At 53.5% G+C, this 21,093-nt stretch overlaps 2 protein-coding genes across 2 annotated transcripts; one reads left to right on the plus strand and one right to left on the minus strand.

The window, feature by feature from the left end:
• Nucleotides 1-1,860: 1,860 nt before the first annotated feature.
• morgue (modifier of rpr and grim, ubiquitously expressed) lies at nucleotides 1,861-3,351 on the minus strand. The gene has a single exon (XM_003746016.2). The coding sequence runs from the start codon at nucleotides 3,241-3,243 to the stop codon at nucleotides 2,056-2,058; it is 1,188 nt and encodes a 395-aa protein (XP_003746064.1). The 5' UTR covers nucleotides 3,244-3,351; the 3' UTR covers nucleotides 1,861-2,055.
• Nucleotides 3,352-10,655: 7,304 nt separating this feature from the next.
• On the plus strand, nucleotides 10,656-20,449 carry LOC100905248 (Protein interacting with Ttk69 and Sin3A). The gene is given in 5 exon segments (XM_029112237.1): nucleotides 10,656-11,664; nucleotides 18,869-19,021; nucleotides 19,149-19,486; nucleotides 20,148-20,307; nucleotides 20,310-20,449. Coding segments are annotated over 5 exon segments (1,800 nt in total).
• The last annotated feature ends 644 nt before the right edge of the window (nucleotides 20,450-21,093 follow it).

Genomic DNA, 21,093 nt, shown 5'->3' on the forward strand with positions numbered 1-21,093 from the left:
TCATGAGTTATATTGCTACCATCGGAGGTAACGTGACCGATCATTACCAGGATCAGTTTTGACAAATTCAGAGTGCCGGACAATGCACGCGTTTCCACCACTCATCTCAAATCACTCTGCCATACGATCATCTCCCTGCCTCATTTCTGCCCCCCTTTCGACTCTATTTCCTTGAGACAACATCGTGTCAAGTGTGTCCGACGCAATTTGATACCCGAAGACATGATAAATGATAATCATTATTATGTCACCATTTTACACCGATATGAATATGCTATCGAGTCCGAGAGTGATGGAACCGACATTGTCGCCGGTGACGATTAAAGAAAACGGAGAGAGAATATTGAGTGATCGATCAGAGCATAGTGTTGCGTTGCAGTCTACTCCCAACTCCGATGCTAGTATACCAACTGTTGCAATATACGAGAACAGCGGGATCCCTGCGTCGATCCGACTTTTTAGACTTCCTATCGAGCTCGAAAGGCGGAAAGAGATTTTTCATACCGATCTGTCTCATCGGTTGCTAACCCAAAGTTTCTGAGTCTCTTCCCCTCTGTATCGGATGGACTTCCTTCTTTGCTTTGTACGTTTTTCTATAGATAGCTGGATGTACTTGAGTATTAATATCTATCGATACGATCACCAACCACTACGATCACGATTATCTGGATGACAATTTAAGAAATGTGCCTTTGTTTTCTTCAAGTGAATAAAACTTTATTCGACAAAACTGAAAAGAACACCTCGATTGGTTTCTTCTTTCTTATTCATGTGGGTACCTCAGCTGTTCTCTCAGATCTGACATCTGAAATCACTTCAGAGCAATGAATCCGAGTGCTGGTGCTGCAGAACCTTCATTGCTCGACCTGCGTCCTACCTTCTCAGTCTGGTTGATGCGTAATAGGGAACAGATAATACAGATGATTCGTTCATTGGCGTTTCCAAAAGGACAAGCTCCGGAACGGGCTAATGTTCAGGCCCGATATCTCGTGGTCGTACTGCGGCGGCCGATTGCGACCGCGATTCGCTCCCAGGTGACAGGATAAAATCCGTGGGAGTATTAAATTAGATGATTGCTCCACAAAATTAATAACAACAACGAGAATGGGGTGATTTAATGAATGTCGAAGATCATGATCGTTGCGACTACGTAGACTTCAGCGAAGCCTCGGGAACTGGTGCGCCTCCTGAGTTTTGGCTCACCGAGGGACGACGATCGCAGGATCCCAATCTCTCGAAGAGCGCTCTCCTCAAACCGGGATCCCTCCGAAATCCAACTCGAGCCACACGAACGAAAAAAAGCATTCAACAGAGATTGCGCGGTGGCCCGGAGCACCATGTTTCTTCAGCCCCAGACATCTTTTTCTACGCTAGTATCTTCGATCGAGCAGCTGAAATATGGGGGGGAATAATTCGGTAGATCTCGAAACCAACTCATTCAAACACTACATTGCTCACATCTCGAAGATTTATGTTCGATGCAGCTATTTTTTTACAGCGGAGTACCCGTCCACGGACATGGGCACAACCGTATAGTTCGTCGGGTACACCGGCGATTTCTACCTCGATTAGTGCTTCCGGTGAACAATTTCTCGTAGAAATCCGAATGAACTAATCGCTCCGTATGGCTGGCTGGCGCGCTTGCTTCTCGACCTTGATGAGTGCCAATTCACATCGATCGGGTCCGATGCAATCATATGGTAGGCCGGAAGGCAGACTAGCGGGTAGCCGAAAGAATCTCGAGATCCGGAGATACATATGCTCTTGTTAGAATAAGTCGATCACAGACTGTTCACTCGTCAGATCTCCGCGTGGCGGAACACACAACACTAAACTTGAAATTCTCATTTCCTATCTCGATAACAGTGACGATGAAGAGCCGTGGATTCCATAAAACTGATGTCCATGCCTCCTCGACCTCGGAGCCATCTTTCAAAGCGTGGCCGTTCGAGAACAGAGGAATCAAATTTACAATATTCATGAAGACTTTACAGTATGGGGTAGATCGAGCTTGATATCATGCTCCCAGATCGGCGGGGGGAGTCGATCGAGTGCTCAGGGAACACGTTGGAGATGGTGTTTGGCGTACAGCGTCGTCCACAGCCTAGCCGTATGCTCGTAAAGCGCATGATTCTCTCGATAGAGTTTTCCGATTTCCGGCTCCATGCACACTCTCGTGTAGGGATCGGTGAGTAGAGACTGTATGCTGAGCAGAATTTTCGAAAGTGTCAACGCCAAAGACCAGTTATGCTGGAGTGAATCCAATCCGATATCGCCGTGTCGACTGACGTTCGGATGGAAGATCTTCGTCAAAAAACGAACCACTGGAGGATCCATGGGATATCGACAGGAGACGCTGACGCTCAAGTAGAATTGGCCTCCTTCGTAAGGAGATCCGGCCGGACCGAAAATGCAAGCGTGCCATTCCCCGAAAACGAGGTCGTCCAACGGCTTCAGCAGTACACCGTCGAGTGGGTCCGCCGCGAGCATTGACATCTCATGCGCTATCCTCGAATCCCGACAGATACACGATACGTCGGTGCGACTTCTCGAAGTCGAAGCTCGTGTCGGTTGAACTTTTTGATGGAAGTGCCAATGTTGCTTGGCATGTTTCAGACGATCGTTCACTTGAGAGAGGCAAAGGAAGCAATTCGAGCTCAGGATCAAGTTTGAATAAGTTTGCTTCCAACTCCGGGCGGGTCTGTCCAGAGTCAGGAACGGCCACCGTATCCGCGTGAATCTTCGCCAATTTGACTCCGTCAGCTGGCGATCGATGATGTCTTTCCAGCGCTCGCATACCTGTGACGCACTCCACAGAGAAATGTCGTCGAGGTAGGAGAATATTGCGAGGATTATCTCCTCAGGAAGGCTTCCTATGAGACCATCTTGCAGGATATCGTCGACGGGTCGCGCGTGACAGAGCGCTTGTAGGACCTCGTTGAGCTCCGTGGGTGGATTCTTCTTAATACTCTGCCTATTAGGCTTGAGAACTCTCTTCGACGGGGGCGGTTGAACAGTCTCGTAGAAGTCTTTCGGCTCCTCGGTGCCACTGTCTTCGCTGTCGCTCTTGTTCACCACGTTGGGTCGACGAATGGAATGCACCTCGCATGAGCTAACGGGGTACAGAAAACTGTGACACACCAGGCACAGACAGCTCGCAGAGGACCGCTGAGCATAGAAACCGCCACAGCTGTGGCACTCGTCGCGACGCTCAGGCGGCTCCTTGTCTTTCCTACGGGCCATAATCGTTGAGCGGAGTCGAGGTTCACGGCTGCTGCATAACGAGCTCACGAACGGCGCTTAGAACAGCGAGGATTCAGACCCCTGCGTGATAGCAACGCCATGAGAATATTGAGTGCCCGACATATTCTGACATCCGTGGAGTTCATCGATGCCTTTTAGTTATGTACAACGCAATATTTCCACGAGCGACGCAAAACAAAACAACACGATGGAGTGAATACGCGGGCCGTGAGCCCTCAGGAGCTCAAATCCTCTTGGGACGGAGCAGCGAATATCCAACGGATAGGTTTACGTTCCCTCTCAACGGGACACACGCACTTTTTCCTTTCTGCAAATACGAAACTACTCGGGAGATCATGTGTTTTCGTTATGCGAAACTACGACAGATCACCCGACCGGCCGGCGTTCCGCGCCTTAAGCTTCCGACGATTAGTTTGGGAGGGAGATTCTTTATCGATCTCTCATCTCTCTGAGAGGCTTAGGCGGGAACGGCGCCGCGATCTTGCCCCTCCACAACATTGAGAGCGAAGGTTCGAGAGCCTCAGGCTTGATAATTTCTTCTTCGAGGGCTTCTTTCTCTCACATATATGGGGAATTCCTCTGTACACCAGGTGCTTCCCCTATATATTGCAGACGAGCACGCTGAACCCTCTTCTGTGTGAGCGATGAGGAGGAGTCCAACCTCGGGGAAAGGGCAGACAAATATATTTGAGCGGATTGCTGGCAAGGAATCGATCATTCTGGGGGCTGGCAAGATGTCGAGGAAGTCAAGAGCCGAACATTCTATGATAAAGATGAACAAACTGGAGCGCAGCCTTTGAGGGAGAACTACGGGAGTAGGGTCCAAATTCACCTGCGGCTCCGCTAAATTCTAGTCTGTGCGATGTACCGGAGATTTACGCGCGTAAGCCCCGATGTATCATGACTAAGAAGTTGTCACTCCGAATTAGTTCAATCTCAACACGCATACTCTCCCAGAAACTACGATAGATGGGAACCCCTTTGCGGCGCGACGTCAGGAAACATCATAGACAGACACGTTTTGACGGATGGAGTACGGACACTGGACCTCGTGGTCTAATTAAAACGGATCATGTTTTATCCGAAATGTTAATGGAGCTTGCAAGCTCCACAATGCACTAGGCACCATAGACATGCTTGGGGAGCCCATCGTGCTTCGAGATAAGGGTCACCCGTGGACGTTCGCGACCGCTGAAGCTGTCGCTTCTCAGATATGCTACCTGTATTTCGGGCTCTTTCAGGGTTCGCATCGATTTCAGGGGAACCTCTCCGTACCCCGCTTGCATCATATCCAGGAGTCCATCGTGCTCCATTGTTCGGTGCTTGGAATAAATGATCGCGTTATCAAGGGGTCGCGAAGGTCGAGGCTGCTATAGATGGGGCCCATTGTGCTACATCCTCCTTCCGATCTCGCCGAACTTTCTCCCGAAGTTCATCGGGAGTGCGACAGTCATAACGGCTGATCGGTTGCAGTCCGGGCGCGGATGAGTTCTCTTTTAGTGAGACTGATGAAAATTGAATACCGAGAAGGCCTTGCACCGAGCATGGCAGCGAGTTCTTCCCGCATAAAGCAATGAGAGGCGTCAATCTCGGGAAAGACAGTCGCAGGGGGCTCCTTCCTCGGGGAAAGGCACCAGACCGAATGGGGTTACTTTCTCGGAGGAGGCATCAAGTTCAAAAATAGCTTCCAAGAAAACACCTACCTTTTTCGAAGCCAGGGTTCGCACAGAGCGCCATTCACCCAGTCTCACTCCGGCAAGGCGGTCAGCCCCTGACATACCATACTTTCGGAAAAATAGCGCTTCCAACGAGCACACTGAACGTGAAATTCATGTCAGGGCTTAAAGGTGAGCGATTCGGTAGTGCCCCCAGGGTACTATCTTGGATCGAGGGGGGAGCTATGACGCAGCGACCACGTCACTTTCGGAGGTGGCTCACGTGCCGGACAATCGGTGCATGACCCTGGGAACGCAGTTTTCGAGCTCCAAAACACAGCATGAAGTACATCTGGGAAGCGAAACCAGCATTCGGGGTTCGGCCTGACAAGGATTCCCATCACCGGAGTCCGGTACCGGCTTCCTACAATGTACGCAGGCTCAGATCCGACCGCTTTGCCCGCTCTCCAAGTCCGTTGGCGGAATCAATGTCTGTCCGCTAAGCACAGAAACCTCGGAATTCGTCTGCCACCGTAATTGTCGAAAATGTATCCCGTTCCGCCATCGCATCGGTCTCCGCTGGAGATCTGAGCTAAATGGCTGTTTTCATTTGAATGAGACCCGATACCAGACAAATTGTGTGAGTCTGACAGAGGTACTCGCGGAGGATATCACAGAGGAACTCCCGGAGAATGTTACAAAGGGAAGTCAAAGGAGAACACCGGGATCGACGAATAGCCCACGACAAGGTATCGTCATCGCTATTTTCGTCTGCTGCCGAAGTCGACTAGTGATTCAACGAGAAGCCGGTCGAGGCTTGGCCTCGCAGTGGGGAATTCTTGCTAGCGAAGTCGTCCTCAGAACTGGCTGTCCTAGCTTCGGTGGCTCACAGGGCAAGCCGTCTGAAACGCGTCTCTGAAGAGCTCTATACATCCTTGCCTCCCTTCGCTCACCCTCGGTGAAAACCTCCGAGGTATGCCGACCGGTACTCCAAGTGAAGCTCTCAAATCGAGCCTAATTTCATTGGAATAATCGATCGAGATCTAGATTCTGTGCCTCATGATTCAATCTCGAAGTCTGCGCCCGGCAGGGCGGCAGGAGTCTCATCTTGTCCCCCTAATGTTCGCCTCTGGTCCTTGTTTCTCTCTACCACAGGGAACCGCTCCGGGAGTTCTCCTCCTGTGGATAAGGCATGGCCATTCCAGGCCCCGGCTGGGACTCGTCGACTCTATTTCCCTGCATCAGGAGCTTGCTATCCAGGCCCCATTCGCGGCCTTCTGCGGAAGATCGTCTCTCTTCTCATAGAAGGATTCCCATCAGACTGATGTTCTTGAGCACCTGAATGATGTAGCGATTTGTCCGATCGTTTACGTGCCGTTGGACCTTAGGACTTGGGATGATGACTCCATCAGATTCTTGAAAAGAAGTGTTCCGAAATCATCCGCTAGAGGGCTCCTCTGCCACAGGAGTTCAAGGTCGAGCTCATTTATTGTCTCAATTCAATGTCAGGGATCGTTTTCCCGGTTTTCTCTGCGTCTACGAGAGAGAATACCCTAGAGATTTGCTCTCGCGATCTCTCACTTTCAAAATCCTCGGAGTGGAGAAGCTGCCATCGTGAACGGTGGGTATGCCGAGGCGGACTTCGGAAGCTTCCACGTGGCTCGACTCCGGCTACTCACTCCACTGGAGTTTTGAGCGGAATACCATCTGTGACGCCTGCTTGGCGGTTAATGATGATACTGGCGCAATCATCTATCATACAATATTCATTGGATTTTTTCGCTTTCGATTGGAGATATAATTCAAAGTGCGAAGTCGCGTAGGGAAAAGATGGGACTCCCTGTAGCCAGGCGCGTATTCAGGGGAGGGGGGCATTGGGGGCCAACTGCCCCCCCCCCCCAAAATATTTGCTTCATACCACCCCTGTCGCCTTCTGGAACCGATTCCCGAATTTTCGGGGCCGCAGTCATCGTGTGCCCCCCCCCCAAAAAAAAATCCTGGATACGCGCCTGCCTGTAGCTTGCTAACTCCCTTGACAATTTCGAGCTCGGGATCAAGTCCCAACATCGACTTCTAGAGAGAATTCTCCGAGGGAGAAAAGCTCCCGGAGCGACCTTGGACTCTCCTTTCTGGTAGATTTCAGCCGACGATCGGTTTGTGCGCTGCGCGGCGCCGGCGTTTCGACTGAACCGCTCTTGGACGACTGACATCATCACAGTTCTCGGCAAGCCTGCGTTTATCTGGAATAACGTGATCCGAGGCGGCCCGTGACTCAGATCCCCGCAGGGCAAGGTTCTGGAGAGTACCCTCCGCAGAATTTTCTCAAGGTTATCCGGCCGTTGAAGAAAACAACATATCCATCTTTGGTCGAACCATTCCAAGGCGATTCCTCGCCTCTTCATGGCGTACGGGAATGATCGGAACACTGCGGAAACCGACTGGCTCCCCTGCGCTTTACGGAGGTACGGAGGGGAGAGTCTTCCCGCCCTGAGGCAAGCACGAGCTTCTACGTTCCTCGCGTTCCCGCCGAAGCAGCTGATTTGAGGCCAACAAGCAGTCTCTGCATACCCGAACAGGCGTCAAGGACAAACAACTCGCCGGAGTACATACGTGTTGCCTCCACCCACTCCGTCTGAGTCAGTTTCTGGCTGTCCTTCAAACAGAACGGGATTTCAAGGTCAGATCATGAGAATTCCATTCCCGGGGAGAGAGAGCTGTTGTCAGAAGGGAAAACAAGCTCTCCTGACGCTTGGCAGATTCGAAGTCTGGGTTCCCTTCTCTCCGGCTCCGATTGTCCCAAACTCAGTTCGGGCTCGAGCGGGAGAAATAGTATTGGGTTGAACAGGAGATTCAATCGGTGGGAGCTGCTCCGAGAACGATATGGAAACCCCAAAATGTTCCAGATTCCCTCCTGGCGGAGATTCCCCGAATAAATATTGAGCTCTCTACGGGCGCTGAGTAGGCTCGCGGGATGAGTTTCAGTGAACCGATGAGCGAGTGGATATGAGTTCTCCGCTAGATTATCAGATCTTCTGAGAAGGACTAATATCTTGAATCGATTGATTTCTCTACCGTCATCAGGCTTGGCCGATTTCCAGGTCCGAGCGAGTCCCTTCAACTTTCGGCGGCCAGGCCATCCGCCTCCCGGCCGAAAGAGCCCGGGAATGCTGCAGGCAGATTCGTGAAGATGACGACGTTCCGTCGAGCCTGCTCTGGGCCTCACCACCACGACTTAAGAGTAGGCCTCGTCTGATCGAGTGCCTTCCAGGCACGTTCTTGCGTGGTCTGTCTGTTCCGCCGGCGGACGACGGTCTGCCCGTCTGTTCTGTAAGCGCGTGTGCCTCTCACTGTCTGTCTATGCCGGGCAGGGCTGCGCGCGCTCAGTTTCGTCGTGGTGTTTGCGTGCGCGAGTATGTGAGTGTGGCAAGTGTGACGTCATCCCCGTTGGTTTTTCACTCTCGTTTGTTCGTTCGTTCCCCTCCTTCGCAGCTTGCCAGCCGTCGGCGTTGCCACCACCACCAGCACCGGTGGCTGCCGCCGCCGCCGCCGCCGCTCTTCCAGTTCATCGACACCGCCGTCAAAGGCTGCCGCTAGAATGAAGCAGTAGAATTCATCGACGACGACGAAAAGAAGACCGTTACCCTTACCCAGCGGGGCGGGGCCTGACGTCACATGTGACGTATCATTGAGCTCCGGCATGGCGGCGGCGCGCGGCAGCAGCAGCCTCTCGTCGTCGTCTTCTGTGTTGTGTATGAGTGTGTGGCAGCAGCGGCGGCGGCAGCAGCAGCAAGCATAGACGACGACGACAACGAGCGAGAAACAGTGACGGCGGCGAGAGGGAGCGGACCTGGCGGCCCTGTGTAAGTGTAGGTCTGTCCATCCGTCTGGTATGCGGTCGTCTGAGATCATCGTCGTCGCTTCACCATCATCCTGGTTTCTTTGTTGCTCACTCGCACGTCGAGTGGCGTATCTCGCTGACCACTGAAAGGTGCGCGCTCGTGGAAGTGCTCGTCGCCGCGCGCTCCTCGAGCGGCCAAGCTGCCACCGCGACCCAGTCGTCCGTGCAGCCACTGAGAGCGAGGAGCTGACTGACGTGCTTCTAGGTTCTAGGGCAACACCGGGTGCGGGCATGCGCAGTAGTTGCCGTCGTCAAACGTTGACGACGATAACACCACGGCTGCCACCACACCAACAACAACGACGACGACAACATTGAACGGCAGCGGCCGCCACCGCCGCAGCAGCAGCAGTAAGTGGTGAGCAAGCAGACAGTCAGTCAGTCAGTCAGCCAGTTACCCAGACCAGCGCGTAAGCCGACTAGGCAGGCATTCTGCGAGGAAGGAAGGCAGCAGCAGCAGCCGCACCACCGTCGTCGTCGAATGACTGAAAGAGCAACGGAGTGAGTGAACCAAGCAGCCACACACGGCCTGCGAGCCAACCAACGAACGGCAGCAACTGTTGTTTCCTTCCTCTCGCGAAGTTTTTGTGGTCGTCGTAGTGCTGCTGCTGCTGTTGTACGACGACGACGACGAAGGCAGCAACAACAACGACGACGGTAGCAGCAGCGGCATCATCGACGACGACTGCAGCGGCAGCGTCGACGTCGACGGCAGCGGCTGCAGGAGGCAACCATCCAACCAACCGGCCGAGTGAGCGAACGAGCCAGCGACCGACCGACCGTCCGTCCGTCGGAGCCAGGCAAGTGAGCAAGAAGCCGAACAAGCACGCAGGCAGGCAAGTCAGTCGGCCAGCCAGCCAACAAACCTGCAAAGCAAACTCGTGACCGAGCGAGTCCGGTCGAGGTGGATGTGAACGAAGATACCTCCGGACAGTGCTCTCATCGCTACCGTGTAGGTTTGCGCTGCAACATCGAACCGCAGGGATTTCGTGTTTCTACCGTCCGCTCGTGATTTGTTCTGTGTTGGTTGATGATCCTCAATCGTTGTCTGGCTGATCGACAAGTGCAACGACGACGACGAAACTTTGGGATAGTACGAACTCGGAACGACGAGGGAACTATTGCACGAGCAGCGAAATAGTGTGCGTGTTTGTGTTGTGTTATAAATTGTTGCTCTTCTACCGCGTCGAGGAGAAGTGACGACAGCCGGAACGGAACTCATCGGCGGCCACGATAAGCATAACTCCTAAAACGTCGAGATTACGCCGGGAGAACGTCATCGAACCTCTTTTCATTGCGTCCGCATAACAGCGTGTAAGTTGACGCCGAAACAGCAACAAAATCCAACAATTGCAAAGCTACGGTGCTGCCCGAATCCTTCTTGATCCTCATTATCGCGGAGCTTTCGAACGTTGGAAGCAGCGTCAGCAGCACCAGCAACGCCGTGTGTTGAACGTGTTTCTCACGAGCTCGTCCGATCCGTTGGGATCTCGGGGTAAGGAGTTCCCCCATTCCGGTCGCGAGACACCATTTCCCGCCGGAAACCGTACCGACTCTGGAATTCGGTATCACGATCTGGGTCTCAAGAGTTATCTATCGGCTGAACCTATTTTCAACCGCTCTCCAGTCGACCGGCCAAAGAGCTCCGCGGGATTGGATATTCCGATTCGCGAGGACTCGAGCTTCCGGAGCGAGTTCGCAACCCGACGTCCGCGCCACCGATTGATGAGCTTATCAAAGTATTGAATCCAGAAATGCTGAATTCGAAGAGCTGAACCGGGGCACGGTTGACATCGGTGATGAGCAGCAACCCGAATGAAAAGCTCCGTTTATGAGTGATGTTGCAAAGCCAACGTAATGTAGCGGCACCCCAGCTGCAACATACAATATTCAACAAGCCGAAACAGCAACTGCTCTTCTCGGCGGAGGGACCTGTATACGGTGTTGTAGCCGGGGTTGTTGGTTGCGGTGCTAATAGTAGAACTTCGTCCCCGCCGACGCTTATAACGGCCATCAGCGAGAACAACAACAACAACCTCAGCCATCTCGAGTGCAGCCCGGCCACCTGCAGCGGCGGCATCTGCAACAGCAAGTTGTATCATCAGTCGATAGCGGCAGCGACGACGGCAGCAGCGGCGGCAGTGAATTGTCAGCATCATCTGATCGTTGAAGAAGCGATGGTCAAGATGTCGACACAGACCGGGATCTCGACACGTTCGACGCATCGTCAGCAATGCTATCTTTGCGATTTGCCCCGAATGCCGTGGGCTATGATTGACGACTTCTCCGAACCCGTCTGTCGGGGCTGCGTCAATTACGAGGGAGCCGATCGTATCGAGATTGTCCTCGAAAACGCGCGTCAGATGAAACGCGCCCACGGATTCTCCGCGCCCGCTGGTGCCGTTCAAGCGAACCAATACAAGCGTCATGAGCTAAACGGTGACTCCGGTGCACCGATAAGCCTTCCGCCCGGAAGAGATCGTTACACGAGACTCGAGACCGCAACGTTCCGACATCATCAACATCAACAGCAGTCCCAACAACAGAGCCAACAGCAACAACAACAGCAGCAACATCACACAGTTCAATTGGAAGAACAACAACGGAGACATTTGTCGGCAGCGACGAGTCAGAGACCTCTGAAACGTGAACGTGGTACCGAAGAGGACCTCGAACAGGATAAAAGGGTTCATATGGAGCTGGGGACAGACCTGTCGCGGCCCCCTCTCACCAGAGGAGAATCGATGCCTGCGACTGTGATGGCGTCCCCCTTCGAGTTGAGGAACTACAAGAAGGAGCACATCGGAAGGGTGTACTCGTTGGACGCAGCCACAAGCATCAAGGCCGGTAAGTCCTCCACTCCGTAAGGGATTCTCTCCTTTGGCACGAATATGCCAAACTTCCCTCGTCGAAGATTCGTGCATTACGTCATAGGATACGAAGGAATTTGGAAAAAACGATTTCCCCCCCCCTCCTATCTCAATCGAGTATCGAACGAAGTCAATGCGCGATCTTTCGCTGGGAGAGATAGTCGACGTTCGTTCTCATCAATCCCACCGAAACTGTTGAACTTTTCGGTGGGCGCTCTCCCCGGCTCGAAACCTACCGAGCGTGCTCTCCAACGAGGTGCGTTGTCCACTCGTGTATCAGTCGTGTGGCCCTTGTCGGTGACTATGCCACCGTCACTCCTGTATTGTGGTATAGATAATTCTGATTCAGTCCAAGGCAGACAGATCTGACGTCACGTATCGAGAGCTTTCGACAGTCATCACTCTCGCAGCTAGTCAGCCGGTCGCCCGCTCACCCGCGGCTGGCCCATGGCTGGGCGCGGAATGTACCCTCCGGGCAGGCGGGCGTGGAGTAATTTGAAAATGAGTGCCAAGTGAAGTGCATACTCGGACGACGAGGCGTGTCGGCATGCGGCAGTACTTTGTTCAACTGATCGCAACCGGCCATTCGAATCCTCGTTGGATTTAGACCGATCGAACTGAGCCGAATCATCATGTCAAATAATCCTTCTCCGAAACGAAGTCTTGACTCTGCTCCGCTTGAACAGTAGCTCTCCAGCAGCGTAGGCGTTCCCGTGATTCCCCTCACACTCCATTGAATTTCGTATGGCGTATGGCCAACAGGAGCCTTCTGATGCATCCTTCCACGACTCGACCGAATTTGGAAAATCGTCAGCTGCTGAGGCAGTGGGGTGATTTTGCTGTAGACTTTTCGGATCGTTGTCACGCTCTGGGCTCAGGCGGGGAACTCGGACTCGAAAGGTCGCTCCGAACTTTCTCTGCGAAAAGAGCTTACAGAGCACTTTGGATGTTGCTGCAGTGGCCATTGCTGACTCGGTTCCACCGACTCCGAGCGGGCAGGCAGGCAGGTCGTCCGGCCGGTCGTTCGGTTCGCGGATCGACTCCACGGATCAGATGTCTGCTTGCGTAGCCAACCAGTCGTCTTACCGAGCGACCGACCGACCGGCCAGTCAGCAACCCGGGCAACCAAGCAGCCGCTGGCGTGGCGAGCAGCCGAGGAGCATTGTAGCGTTCGACGGCCATAACTACAACGACTACCAGCTCCCCGACCACAGAATAACTGGACGCAGAGCGAAGCACAAGCAGAAAAGCGAATGAACTGTTCCAGCAGCCCCGCTTGCCGACGAAACATTCTTGCTCAGTTTTTCGGCATCGCTTCCTGCAGTACTTCCCGTCGTCGACGCGTACGATCGCAGCGCAGCTCGCGTGTTCATCACTGTTCTCCGGAAGACTGATTCTCAGTCCCCGCAGAGTCTCAGATCCCCGGTGGGGACAGCGGGAAACTGCGTGGAATGAATCGACCCGGGAACGCCGCCGCGAGCAAAATTCAACGAGATCTACGGAATTATCAATCGATCCGACGAAACGCGCTCTGCGACCGATACCGCTTGTTCGCTTTCAACTCATATATGTACTAGGTATAATCCCCCATGAGGTCTCTGATCATCCTTCGGAGATCGATCTTCGTTCCTTCGGGCCCGCAGATCTCTTCGGTGAATTCCTTTTTCGGCAGTTTCGTCACAGAAGGACTGGGAAATTTGCGATCGGATCGGAACGAAAAAAATGTGACCCATGGTCACTAGACACCCATTCAGTGCCGAGAAAAATATTTTCCCAGAATCGCTGCTGGGTTCGCGCCTCTCAATCCGAAAAGGGAGGATTCGTGGTGATACCGGCCGCTTACTTCGGATCTACCCATCCGACAGCTTTCACCTTGAAGGTGCGAATCGCCTTCTGATTCTTCCCCTTCGACGGGGGTTGGAACAGTATTTCGGTTCCGAGTTCTCCGTTGTGTGGAAGCCGCGCTCTAGCGTCCGATCTAGATCCAGTCACGGTTTCAACGTGGGCTTCTCTTGTCCGAAACTCATGCGAGTCCACGAGCTTCTGGCGACAGGTTGTGTTGCGCATGGATGGAGAGCGGCTACCGGAATGTCAGGAATTTAGGCTCGGGGTGAGTTTTTATCAATGGGATACCTCTGCGGCCACCGGGCTCCGAGACCGGTTGTGGGAACGAAGGTGAAACTAGCCCGGGGTCGGGATCCCAAACCTCAGAAGAACGGACTGCGAGCCAGACAGACAGGGAGAGAGAAAGAATGATCCCCCTCCCTTTCTGAGCAGCGGGAGCGGTCGGCACAGGTAGCTTGTTTGTTGAGCCGGTATGGGTCGGTCTGTCTGTCTCTCGGTCTGTCGGTCGCTAGGTCAGTATGCTAGCCCAGCTTGAGAATGTGTATTCTCCCCGCCCCGCAGCTTCTCGAAGGGAGATAGGGATTCCCGGACAATTCAGGCAAAAACGGTCCCCTGCCGACATCCGGGAATCCGGTCGGTATGTCTTTGAATGAATTGGTGTAGAGTTGCCGAATCAATGGTTTCGGAGGGTTCCTTTTTTTCGTCCGAATCGTGGGCAGGGGAAGCGCTATGAGGCACCTATGTGAGCCGATTCATGGTCCGCTCGATCCGTCTCACGAGGAGCTTTCCATCGTGAGTCTCCGTCGCCAGCCAGCCGGCCGGCCGATCGGGCGGTCGCTCGCTCGACGTTGCTCTTGCTACCTTTGATGCGGCTGCGGCACCGACGAACGCTGAGTTTCCACGTGGCTTTTCCCCTCCTCTTCGAAGTGCTGCACTGTCGAGTGTCAGTACTCGCTGGTCGTATCCCTGCGTAACCTGGCTGTCACCGATCAGGACCTCAATCGAAAGCAAGACAACATTCACCATCGTCGTCGAGATCGCTTCTTGCTGGCGTAGGGATACTCTGTTGGTTCTGGCTCTCTCCCTTGTGATTGAGCCTGTCGACTGGGTTTCCCAGGGCTCTATCGTACGAATCGGTCATCAAGTGGGGGAGGGGGAAACAGAAGAGATAATTTCTCGCGGCCATAATCAGTACATCGAAGAAGAAAGAGACGACTGATTCCGAAGTGCGACGATATTCGATGGATCCCGTCATTATCGGACGTGACTCGATTGAGTTAGACTTTTCGTTGAAAGTTCTCTCGATTCTTGAAGACGAGAGTTGAGCCCGGACAGTGGGCATTGTCTCCATGGGAGCCTCAGATGAAGGGAGGTACTGGGACCTGGAGCGTCCGTGTGCGCCCGCATAGAGTGTACTCTGTCATTATTAATTGAATGAGACCCATGCAGGTTTTCGTCAGTCGAGACACACGAGAGACTGCAATGGTTGGTCTGGTTTTGTGGATCTCCCCATCCATCCACTTCTTAGACCATTCTCCCGAGATGGGCGCCACCCGACAACGAGCCATCGATCCGTGAGGAGGCAGGCCGACAAGCCGTCGGTTCGTCCATTCATTCATCCATCTGTCCATCCTTTGGCGATTGGTATTCGGAGTGGAGCTTTTCCGAGCCTGCCTCAGCTCGCTCAGCTTCCCGTCCTCTGACGGAGTCGGACCACGTAGCACAGTACGCAGACAGAATCCGAAAGCTTCCGCCCTCCACAGCCGGGGTAGAAACAAAAAAACGTCAGAGTAAGTTATGGTCGGCCGAGGCTCGATACCCTGGCCCTGGACGCAGGGTCCATTCTCAGGATCGAGAATTCCCGAGAATTCCGTCGGGAGCGGGGCAAGCGACGGGAGTGGTCCTTTAGTGGATGATGTCGATTTTTTTCGGTCACGAATAAGCAGAAGGCTTGACGATTCCGCATGGAGGTGGCGAGTTTTTCTTCGTCGATTCGATTGATTGCTGATCGAGAGTGTGTCAGTTTGATGGTAATTCCAACAACACCTCCCGTTTTTCATTTGTCCTTTGCGAATCTTTTTCATCTTCTGCGTGAAAGGCAACCTCGCGCTCCTCCTCTTACATCAGCGTGACTCGATGCTAGAACGAGCGTTATCGAATATCCGCCCTAGCAGGTCCAGCCGTGTCGATCCAGCGAAGAAAAGTGCGGGATCGCAGGCTCCGTATGCTGCCCCAGGGCCAGATCGTCGATGGATGATTCAATTTTCGGCTCAATTAAAACTCCGAAGGGAGCCCCGCATCTCCTCGATCTCGTTCACGTATACAGAGGTTTGAGACTCACGTCTGCTCAAAGCCGACTTCTAGTCGCTCGACGAGCCTCGCCGAGGGATAGTTGTATGGATGGATTGGTGAATGTTTGTTCGCTCGCTTCCTTCATTCGTATAGCCGGCTAGCTAACTGGTTGTCGGTCTGTCCGTCCGGTGTCTTCTCGATTTTCACTCTTGCCACTCGACTAGAAGTGTGTGCGTGTGCCTGTGTTGTTCAACTGGCTGCGGCGGCGGCGGCAACGACGACGACCACCACCGCCACCACCACGATGCCGATGGTGTTAGTCGGCGTCATCGGTACAAGGTCACGGCTCGCTCGGATAGTGGACGACATCGCTGAGCAGCAGCAGCACAACCACCGTCACAATAACAAAGCGAAGAGCGATAGAACACCAATAGAATCATAGTGAAACTTTTCATCGCTGCGAGAGAGGGAGGCGCCGCGCTACGTTTTACAATACGGGCGGATATTATAATGAAGCAAGTTAGCGAGCGACTCAGTCGAGCTTCCACTCGGAGTCGTTCGTTCAGATGACTGGCTCCCTATTGCCCCGATCGGATCGCATTCCCTCAACCAGGAACTCCGCTCCGATCAAGAAACTGATTTTCGGTCTTAGGGGCTCCAGAATCTTTCGAGACTCCTCAGCCAGTCGAGCGGAGACTCCGGTGCGCCCGCTGAACGAGTCTATTCCCCTCGGGACGACGCGCGATTTCTGTTGCGGATTGGGTTGGGGAGGACCGTATAAGAGGGACCGCCAAAAATGACGGATGCTGAAGGGGGAGGCGAGAGAAGATGCAAGAAAGAATCATCGCTCGAAATTTCGCAGGACGAAACGCGTTGACGTACGTAGGCAAGTCTCACGAGGAGCATCTCGTTCTATCAAGTGGAACGTGGAAGGTACAATCTCAAGATTAGCGAGGTTTTCGCTCGATTCTAGATTATTCATTCACGCAGACTCCGCTGGCTTAGACGAGAAGCTTGCTCAGCTACAACATCGGGTCAGCGGGCGAATATTGCCTGTTGACGTTCCGTCATCAAAGCCGCCACCGAGCCGTTTGATATGTCAAAGAAGGAAAGCCTTTTTAGTCGTGGCTGCTCTGTAGACTCGATGATCGCATGCCAGCGACCTGGCAACGCAGCCGACCAGGTAGTCGGTCTTTGCGTCCGCCCGTTCGTCACTCGGCCGGTCGGTCAGAGAATAGCTTGAAAAGGCTCGGAGGGATAGCTCCTGACGTTGGCGGATGGAAACAGCTTCACCATGGTCGACGGCGACGATGACAACAACCGCGGCAACAGCAGCAGCTGCGGAAACTATGTAATTGACATCAGTACTCGGCGCGCTGGCAGATGAGGAACTGATTCGCTATCTCTCGTCGTGACAGTTGTGTCCATTCAACGACGATCCACAGAGACAATAGTGTCCTCTTTGGTCCCCTCGCGAAAGGTCATGTATCCCGCACGCGTGCCATCAACGAAAGAGAAAAGAAAAACGTCAAGTCATCGGCGCATGATATTTCGTGAATGGTTCACAAACAGACCCCGAATTCCTCTTCATTGATCGGAATATCGATCAGAAATTCGGGATCAAGAATCAGGAGCGTCTCCGGATTTTCCGAATGCGCGGATATGTCCTCAACTTCCTTCGAATTTAGTTATTCAATGAACACTCGGAACGCGGGCCTGGATTCCCTCCTGCTCCGCCGAGAGACGATTCACCCTCATTCTTCCTCATTTTAATTCCTCTGGTTCCTCCCGGGATCTCGATCTGCCACAGCGACCAGCTGACTAGAAGTCGAGAATGCGGCAAGAAGGCAGGCAAGCGAGCAGCCGCCATTCCTATAAATACTCTACTCCGTCTTAGGCTGGCCGGACGTTCCTAGCTCGCCTGTGTTTGTCGTCGGAAGGCTGGCCGTCCGCTTACTCACTGGCTCGCTCTATTGTCGGGCGTTTTTCTGCAGTACGGCGAGTTCACCGATCTCGATAATCGTGGAAGGAGAGCAGAACAGCATTCGGGCAGACGGACAGACAGACGAGGCGTAAACTCGGGTCGGCGGGATCGTCCGTCAGGAATTAATGGAGAGCGCTCACTTGAGCTAAAAAAGATCTTTGGTAACAGAGGAATGACGTCACGCCTGCGAGACTCGACTTGCGGAGACCAGCGGTGATGAGTCACCGCGCGACGTTGCCATCGACGGCGCACAGCAACTAGGACCATCCGAGAAGCTCGCCAACTGTTGGCAAGCAGTCTGGCCGGATACTAGGCGACAGATCAGACGGAATAAGTTCCGAACTCGATCGGCCTGACGCTCTCTGACTGGCGCTTCCGAATGCCATGCAGGCGGTCATTCTCTCCATGGGACGGTCGGACGGCCTGACGACCCACTAATGTTGAGCGGATAAGCTCATATTCCGTCAGCGAGGAAGCTTGCTCAGTCAGAATTCCAGAACAGAGAGACCGCTCAAACGAGCGGCTCGCGTGGATTCAGCGTTCACTCGGGTCTTTGACCAAGCAGGCATGCAGTCAGTCGGTCTCTTAGTCAGCGTGTCGTTCGCTTGCCGCTCTTCTAGTCTGGAGGCTGTTGAGAGATGTCCAATCGAGCTAGGAGTCGCCTATGAATATCGAGCTGCCGCCGCGCGGCTCACCAGTAGTATTTCATTTAATTCTACTTGAATTCTCGCCGGTCCCACGCTGACGACCATCTTGCCGTGGAGCGGCGGACCGCGGAGAAGCCGCTCAAGACGAACGTCAACCTGTGATGATTCAGCACAACATCCATGACATATCACTCGTGGGTGCAGACTAGGGTCGCTCCTCAGAGAGCGTACTCCGCGTACATGAGACGTCAACTTGGAAGTTGAAAAATTTCAAGATTACGCGAACGCTGCGCGAATCTACTGGAGGCTTGGATTACCGAGCGGAGGGAACATGAGGGAACTTTTGGGCGCGGGTCTCAGAAACTAAATTCCTGCGCTCTAGTGCTCATGACGACGCTGGTTTCCTCTTTCAGCTGCAGCCGGATTCCCATCTGTTTGCGCGTCAGCGCCTGCGACGCCCACGCTGTCACCTCTAAACCGGAGTATCACTTCTCCGGAGGGCAACTTGCCTCCGACATTAGCAACTCCCGCCGGCCTTGTCGCCGTCCCGCCTGAAGAGCGAAATGGTGAGGGAGACCATTTCCAGACCCCTGTCTTGGGTATCGAGATCGGAGAAGAGCTGAGCGTCGCATTTCTCCCGGCCTATCCCGAAGACGAGAGCGGTCTTGTAACAGGGTTTCATTCACTTTCCAGGACTCCATGTCCAGGCTCCGGAAGGACGACGACACTCGCCGCCTGTCGCCCCGAAAAAGTCCCGCCATTCATTGTCGGCCCAGGCTTCACAGGAGGGCGGAACTGCCGCAACCGTGCCCGTGTCCTCAGCGGCCGCAGCGGCAGCAGCGGCCGCAGCTGCAGCAGCTGCCGCCGCAGCGAAGGATGTGAATCCCACTTCGACCCTGAAGTGTACCCTGTGCCAGCAACGCTTGGAGGATACTCATTTCGTGCAGTGCCCATCAGTTACTCATCATAAATTCTGTTTCCCCTGTTCGCGAGAGAGTATACAACAACAAGTGGCCAACGCAGGTGGAGAGGCAAGTAATCCTGGTGTTTCTATTTTTTCCTAGCCCGAGATCGATCGCTCGCCCTCCCATTTTTTGATGGGGAAAAAGGGCGAGAAGCATCTCTCCCGTTTCCGAGTTCCTAGAATCGAACCTCTCCGTGCGTCAGAACGGGGAATGAAAACGCGTTCTCTCGGGGGAGCGACAGGTCTTGGAGCTGGGGTTGTTGTGTTCCACTCGGAACTTCGGCTTCGTTGAAGTTGTCGGACGCGGCGACGGCGATCGCTCAGCTGCGTCACAACTCACAAGGCGTCCGGGATAAAGGCGGAGGGAGTGGACGAGCACGGGAAAATCAGTTCCGACTGCTTCCCTCTCTCTCTCTCTCTTCTTTTTTCTGTGTTCTCCGCTCCGCAGTCTTTTTCATTTCGGTGTTACAATATCATCCAATTGAATAAGAGCAAGGGCCTACGAGCGGCCATCATCTCAACGTGACCGCGGGCGACGTGCTATCTAATAGCAACGTGCTGCCCCTCTTCGGTCGACTTCATTGGACGTGCACGTCTCCTTCTGAAGGGAATCGACTAAGCACATCGAGTTGGGCGTTTCGATCTCTCTGAGCTGGCAGCAGGATAATTTCTTCATATTATGCTCGGTCAGAGATCTCCTCAGAACTAATTTGATGCTCGCATTGCAGGTCTACTGTCCCAGTGGCGAAAAGTGTCCTCTGGTCGGGTCAGCGGTACCGTGGGCATTTATGCAGAACGAGATCGCTACGATTCTCGGCAACGAGGAATTGACCCCAGCGAAGAAAACTCCCACTCCACCCGCGTCACTGTCCGCGTCACCCGCATCGACGGCAGCGAGTCAGCAGCAGCCGCAGCAGCCACCTGCTCTGCGGCCGCAACAGGCGACGACTCCCACCACTCTGGCGAGCGCGTCTCCCGCCACATCTGCAGCATCTGCGAGCGCGCCGACCACGAACGGCAATTCAAGTAATTCGAGAGAAAACGCATAGGTTTCCGAAATCGTTGCAACAGTATTTGTCACTGGTAGTCCTTTGCTCGCATCCTCCCTCCCATGGCTCCGAGGACGATCTCTCTCTCTCTCTCTCTCTCTCTCTCTCGGTGTCAAGAGGAAGGAGATTCGCGTCTCTCTTCACTCGAGAATGAGAGTCTGATTTGTGAAGGAATGAGAAATTCAGCTAATCGATCGTTCACGAGCAAAGAAGGCGCACGGGATCGTTCTGAAGTCGTCGGCGCGCGAAGTCGAGCTTCGACAGCCGCGCACGTAAATACGCTGTACAGTTTTTTTTCGATTCTCACGGTACGGTCGATTCGAGCAATGGATGACGATAACACACAGAACTTGATGCAGATAGACGTAGCTGATGAGATGTAGTTGAGTGTCTGACGGGACATACGGTTATGTAGACGGAAGTCACATTGTAGTCTCACAGCAGAAGCAACGAGGAAACTTAATAAATGCAGCAGCGAAGACAGCTCGCTGTTGATCCACAGTTGATATGTATGTAGATAATATAACTTTGATGTTAGAAATTCGTCAGTCATTGACATCATGATTATCATCACTTTATTTTCCGTCTATTGGATCCGAAGATCGAATAGAGGAACTTATTAGCA

Source organism: Galendromus occidentalis, unplaced genomic scaffold (assembly GCF_000255335.2).
Source record: "Galendromus occidentalis unplaced genomic scaffold, Mocc_1.1 scf7180000077487, whole genome shotgun sequence".
Classification (NCBI taxonomy): Eukaryota; Metazoa; Arthropoda; class Arachnida; order Mesostigmata; family Phytoseiidae; genus Galendromus; species Galendromus occidentalis.